The following is a 6,160-nucleotide window of genomic DNA, read 5'->3' on the forward strand; positions in this document are numbered from 1 at the left end:
TAGAAATATTTGAAATACATATGTATATTTATGTTTTATTTGACCCAATTTTCTTTCTTTCATCAACCTTGTATTTACAAATAAAGATTCATACATGTATTCGTATAATAATATTATCATTTGCTAACTGTGTGAAAGTAAACCATGCGAAGTATACTTTCACCATCACATGGAATAATTACTTATTAACCGCGCAATCAGTAGAGTGAAAGTTGAAACTCTTTGCAAAATACAATTCCCCTTTTATTTAGCAATATAAAATAAAATATTATATACATTTATTAATTATTGTAGTTTTTCTATTAATAGAATTTCAGATATATTTATATGCACAGTGAAAAATATCGTTTAAAAATAAATCGTGTAAAACTTATAAAGTTTAACCTTACTCACGTGAAAAATATGAATATATATAGATTATGAAAACATTTATGTCTTCGCTAAATGGGATTTGTATTGATACGTAATTGTTGTTTAACAAATGTAATAAAATAGAAATTAAATTAGAAATCAAATCCAACGAGTACCGAAAAAACTGATCAATTAGGTCACAGTTCAAAGTGCTAAATGTTAGTTACGATATTTATCATTCAGAAATTTCCATCCAGTTTTAATTTTAGGAATAAGATTTTAAAATTTAAATACGGATATTAATTATTAATTATTTCTACGCTTTGATAAGATGTTACTTTGAGTATTATAAGTATTATATTCAATTAATATTTTATGTAGATTGTTTAAAAAGTAATATTTTACATGAATAATTAATTAGAATCAATTTTTAATAATTTTAAGTAAATATTAATATTATCTAATTAAATTTCCCTTATAATTATTGTATTAAAACTTAAATGTTATATGGCTCGTTGGTCTAGGGGTATGATTCTCGCTTCGGGTGCGAGAGGTCCCGGGTTCAAATCCCGGACGAGCCCGCAGTTTTCATTTTGTTTCTTTGTCCCTTTATTTTTTAGTATTTTTAATACTGTTCTTATCATATAATAATTTAAGTAAAAAGTTTTCTATTTAGAAGGAATTATTCATCTAATAGCAATAAAATATCGGAGTTAAAACTAATGCTATAGATTATTCCGTAGAATCATGGACTAACTAGAATCATTGACTAAGAATTTAAAATAGATCGGACATCCAACGCTTTTTTTATCCCATGTTTTAGGGGTCACGTGACCGTAATACCATTTTCGTGTCACACTCTACCATATCGATTTAGGAAGGGGTTAGGTATAGTTCTCCAATTCACCGTTGATTAAACGTATAGTGCGTTAAAAAATTAGTGATTTGATATTCAAACTCAGACAATGAGATAAATCCCATTTAATGTCTAGTCTATTCTATCTTCAGTCAATAGTAGAACTATCACAACGTCAAGCATGGCGCTCGCATGGAATCCATCGAAAAAACACAGCGATCGTGAAAGGTATGTTTATTGAGAGGTACAGATATTTATGCTTAGTATGCTATTTAATTTTGTACAAAAACTTTTAAATAATTAATTTTTTAGTAATTAATGTATTTTATTTATAATATACGTATATAAATACATAACCTCTCTGCTACATAACCTCTTTAACATTAAACTGACAGCAGTGTAATAATCATTTTTATTTGTGGATTTTATTTTGTAGGTGGATTTGTATCTATCCAGTATACCTAAATAGTAAGAGAACTCTAGCAGAAGGTCGAAAACTCCCAAAAGATAAATGTGTAGAAAATCCAACACACCAAGAAATTCGCGATGTTTTGGTAGCAGCTGGTTTCAATGTTGGAGTAGAAAACAAACTACATCCACGAGAACGTAGCAAAGAATTATTGTATCGCGGACGTATTCGCGTACAGCTTAAAAATGACGATGGCACTCCTGTGAAATCTGAATTTCCTACCAGAGATTTAGTTTTGGCCTATATAGGCACAACCATTCCAAAATTAAAAACTCGACAAGGAAAGCAATCGAGTGGTGAACAGTCTTCTCAACCATCAAGTTCATCGACAAAGAAAGGAAAAGGAAAGGGAAGAAGGTGATAAAACGAAATAATAATATTAGAATTTAAAAATGTTTTCCACTTATGTATATTTTTTATGTCAAAATAAGAATTATTCTCTTGTAAAAAAAAGATTGTACTACAATTTGTATAAACTTTTTGAAGATCAGTTTTAAACTGAAGTTATCCATGCATACAAACATTGAATTAATGTTTTCAATTAATATCATATTTGTTATGTTACCTCCAAAACTTTTAGCAAATTATGTATTATTCATCATTATTTTAATCATGATAATCATGTTGAATGTTTGCTTTCATTCACATTTCCATTTTCATTATTGGAGGGATTTGTAAAATCTTCTTGAACATTCGAATCACTACCTTTATAAGTAGAAGGTTGCTGTGGTGAACCCACAACTGGAAAATTTGATGCTGTTTGCTTATTATGAGGTACATAATGCACTATATAGCCATTAGGGGGAGAAGGTAATACAGGAAGATGTGGTTCAATTATGCTTGATAGTGGAACCTATAAATGTAATGTAACAGAATTTTCTCAATTTTGCTAGCTTTTATAACAAGATTTTACGTACATTGTTGAAATTTGTAGGAGCCAATCCTACAATAGGCGATTGTCCAATTGGATACATTAAATTATTCTTAAGATTTTTTTTTGCTTTCCTGTTTTCTATTGCCTGAATGTTATTGGATGACATTAAATTACAAAAATATATGAACTACATTATATTATATACATATTACTTACTTTATTTATACCTCCAAGAAATGATTCGTTCGAATGTAACAATTTGTGGAATTCTGACCTGGCATTCATTATACCATGCATTGGTACACTAGCTGTTTGTATCAAAGTGTTAGGAATATTATGTAACGCATTAATATGTGGATGTAAATTAGGATGCAACAGAGATTGTAATAAATTATTTCCTAGCAAATGTGGTACTTTACTTATTGTATTTAAAGCCGGATGTATAATGGAATTCAATTGTGAAGAAATAGGTAATAAAGGAATGTGTGGTAATGGAGGAATATGTGGTAATACTGGAGGAATATGTGGTGATGCTAGAGGAATATGTGGTAATGCTGGAGTAATATGTGGTAATGCTGGAGGAATATGTGGTAATGCTGGAGGAATATGTGGTAATGTTGGAGGAATATGTGGTAATGCTGGAGGAATATGTGGTAATGCTGGAGGAATATGTGGTAATGCTGGAGGAATATGTGGTAATGCTGGAGGAATATGCACAGCTCCAACAATAAAATCAGATGAAGTTGTATTTGAATTTTGATCATTTATAGGTAAATTATTAGTCTCAATAGTCGGATTATTTGCTTCTTCAGTATTATCATCATCATTATTTTCATCACAGTTTCTTTCTTTTAAAAAATGAGCATGACCTTTTAGAGGCCCTCCTGTGAGAAAATAGTTTGCAACTTGATGAGCATCACCTGAAGGTTGTCAATACATTGATATATGTTAATTATTATTTTATTTTTCTTATTGTAATTTTACCAAGTCTAAGGTGTTGACTAGATCCTTTTACACCACGTGAATTACGATTTTGTTTAATGAAATTATTCAAATCAGTTTCTTTTAATTGCCTTTCAGAACGTATTTTGTAGTCTGTTGTAAACAAATCAATATATCGAATGTAATACTTTTTTTATATATAAAATTTATATCTTTTTCATAGTTTTGTGTTACCTGTATAGTCATGGTATGTATTGGGATAGTTGGACCTTATTGATGTAGATTCTTGTAAATTGTGAAATTTAGCACAAGAAATATCACATTTATACACTGCAGTATAATATAAAATAAAAATTAGTGATGTTAATTTGGAGTGTTTCATGTTACATTTAAAGAATTCACATCAATTTTAATTTCAATCAATGTCTTAAAGCGCAAAATCCGAACTGAAATCTGACGTGATTTAACCCAAAATTTATTGATTTTGCAAGAGAAAATGTGCTGACAGTTTGTGAATAATTCTTTTTATTTGTCATAACAATATTATGCTTACATTAATATGCACGATCGTAAGAATTACATCAGATCTTAAACAATTGAGTAATAAACTTTGTTATATGAAATCATTACCATTTCTTTCTTTAATTCATTAACTTTTGTTACGAGATGTCCATTTTTATTTTGAAGACCTTTATCAAATTATATTTCAAAAGATATAAGAATATATTTAAAAAACTTATAAGCTTTTTAAATATATTATAAAAAACTGCACTAACTTATAAAATGTTTTAATAAATTATAATATTTATAAATATTGATTGATTTATAATAAATTATCAAATATATATATATATTGCGCGATACCGTCTTACAATTAACAGGAAAAGAAAGAAAAAAAAAACCTTTCCTCCGTGACAATGTTTTTCACATTGCCGTGACCAGGATTCGAACCTGGGTTACTACGGCCACAACGTAGGGTCCTAACCACTAGACGATCACGGCTATTGAAGGCTACACTGATCTACTTATTTTTAAATTAAATAAACAACTATTATTGTCTTGTAAATATTAATGTCACTTCTTTATTTTTACGTCTATATACAGATTAATATTAGAATAATTATTAAAATATATTCTAAATTATCAATCATATCCATGTTACGAAATGATAAATCATTCACTTTTAACAGGAAACAATATAACGATGATGTCAAACACTATCTATAATAAAAAAATTTTATAAAATTAGATAGAAATTACTTCGAATATTACTTAGATACAAAAATTTAAAATTAAGAATTACATTAATAAAACTACAGATGTTTTGTTAAATTAAGTATCTTCCATAAATCACATTAAACAGTTCTATCACATTCAGCTTCAACATTATTAACATACATTAGATATTGGATTAGATAATCTCTAAATAAATAGAACATTCAGAAATATAATTAAAAGTTTATTTCTAAAATTTAGTTTACCTCTAAAATAGATGAGTACACGATGAAAGCTCAAATCGTAATGAGCATCCGCATCCTGATATAAAAATGTCAAAATTCAAAAATAATATTCAGTTTTCAAGATGTTCGCCCCAAATATTTTGCAAACTTGAACTCAGCTGGATTTATGGTCCTGGCTTGCCACAGGCTCGAACATGATGTTCTCCTAATACAAAATCTCAAATCTTATGCAGAAAGACATACTTTTTTCAAGAGAAGATTTTGGCGTGCAGCATACTTATGCTATCGTAATATAAAATCTTAACTTTCTGGCACAACGATATTCCAAATTACAAAACAGGATTTTGACGTACGACCTTTTCGGACCTCATGTTCTCCTGACACAAAATCATAAATTTTATCCAGAAAGACACTCTCATTTTCAAGACAGGATTTTGGTATGCCACCTTCTAGAGCATCATGTTCTCCTTTTTTTGGCGTGCCACCTTTTCGGACATCATGTTCTCCTAATACAAAATCTATAATTTTGTGCTTAAAGACATTCTAAATTTGAGGACTGGATTTTGGTGTGCCACCTTCCCGAACATCATGTTCTCCTAATACAAAGTCTTAAATTATGCTTCAAGACATTCTAAATTTCAAGACTGGATTTTAGCCTGCCACATTTTCGGACATCATGGTCTTCTAATACAAAATTTTAAATTTTATGCTTAAAGACATTCTCAATTTGAAGACAGGATTTTAGTCTGCCACCATTTCGGGTATCATGTTCTCCTAATACAAAATCATTAACTTTATTCTTGAAGGCATTCTGAATTTCAGAACAGGATTTTGGTGTGCCACTTTCTCGACCATCATGTTCTTCTAATACAAAGCCCTAAACATTATGCTTAAAGACATTCTCAATTTCAAGACAGGATTCTGGTGTGCCACCTTCTCGAGCATCGTGTACTCCTAATACAAAATCTTAAATTTCATGCATAAAGACATTCTCAATTTCAAGACAGGATTTTAGTGTGCCACATTCTCGAGCATCGTGTACTCCTAATACAAAATCTTAAATTTTATGCATAAAGACATTCTAAATTTGAGGACAGGATTTTAGAGTGACACCTTCTCCAACAGCATGTTCTCCTAATAAAAAATCTTAAATTGTATGCTTAAAGAAATTCTAAATTTGAGGACAGGATTTTAGCGTGACACCTTCT

At 29.4% G+C, this 6,160-nt stretch overlaps 2 protein-coding genes and 2 non-coding genes across 4 annotated transcripts; 2 read left to right on the plus strand and 2 right to left on the minus strand.

Annotated features, from left to right (window-relative positions):
- The first annotated feature begins 860 nt into the window (after positions 1–860).
- Trnap-cgg lies at positions 861–932 on the plus strand. Its single transcript has one exon. It is a non-coding gene; the product is annotated as a tRNA-Pro (tRNA).
- A 268-nt stretch (positions 933–1,200) lies between these two features.
- LOC122534317 (signal recognition particle 19 kDa protein) lies at positions 1,201–2,166 on the plus strand. The gene is made up of 2 exons (XM_043664832.1): positions 1,201–1,435; positions 1,644–2,166. The coding sequence occupies exons 1-2, from the start codon at positions 1,389–1,391 to the stop codon at positions 2,035–2,037; spliced, it is 441 nt and encodes a 146-aa protein (XP_043520767.1). The 5' UTR covers positions 1,201–1,388; the 3' UTR covers positions 2,038–2,166.
- A 129-nt stretch (positions 2,167–2,295) lies between these two features.
- On the minus strand, positions 2,296–4,025 carry LOC122534318 (SR-related and CTD-associated factor 8-like). Its single transcript, XM_043664833.1, has 5 exons — positions 3,727–4,025; positions 3,535–3,645; positions 2,767–3,470; positions 2,594–2,695; positions 2,296–2,529 (listed from the first exon to the last, which is right to left on the minus strand). The coding sequence occupies exons 1-5, from the start codon at positions 3,872–3,874 to the stop codon at positions 2,296–2,298; spliced, it is 1,299 nt and encodes a 432-aa protein (XP_043520768.1). The 5' UTR covers positions 3,875–4,025.
- A 397-nt stretch (positions 4,026–4,422) lies between these two features.
- Positions 4,423–4,494, minus strand: Trnah-gug. Its single transcript has one exon. It is a non-coding gene; the product is annotated as a tRNA-His (tRNA).
- Positions 4,495–6,160: the final 1,666 nt, after the last annotated feature.

This window comes from Frieseomelitta varia, unplaced genomic scaffold (assembly GCF_011392965.1).
Source record: "Frieseomelitta varia isolate USP_RPSP 00005682 unplaced genomic scaffold, Fvar_1.2 scaffold_586, whole genome shotgun sequence".
NCBI classification, from domain to species: Eukaryota; Metazoa; Arthropoda; class Insecta; order Hymenoptera; family Apidae; genus Frieseomelitta; species Frieseomelitta varia.

Bases quoted from the DNA above. Each gene is read 5' to 3' on its own strand.
- LOC122534317 (XM_043664832.1), top strand. From the start codon at position 1,389: ATGGCGCTCGCATGGAATCCATCGAAAAAACACAGCGATCGTGAAAG. The intron at 1,436-1,643 runs GTATGTTTATTG...TTTATTTTGTAG, and splicing joins AAACACAGCGATCGTGAAAG to GTGGATTTGTATCTATCCAG.
- LOC122534318 (XM_043664833.1), bottom strand. From the start codon at position 3,874: ATGAAACACTCCAAATTAACATCACTAATTTTTATTTTATATTATACT. The intron at 2,696-2,766 runs GTAAGTAATATG...AATAACATTCAG, and splicing joins TTCTTGGAGGTATAAATAAA to GCAATAGAAAACAGGAAAGC. The intron at 2,530-2,593 runs GTACGTAAAATC...TTACATTTATAG, and splicing joins CTCCTACAAATTTCAACAAT to GTTCCACTATCAAGCATAAT.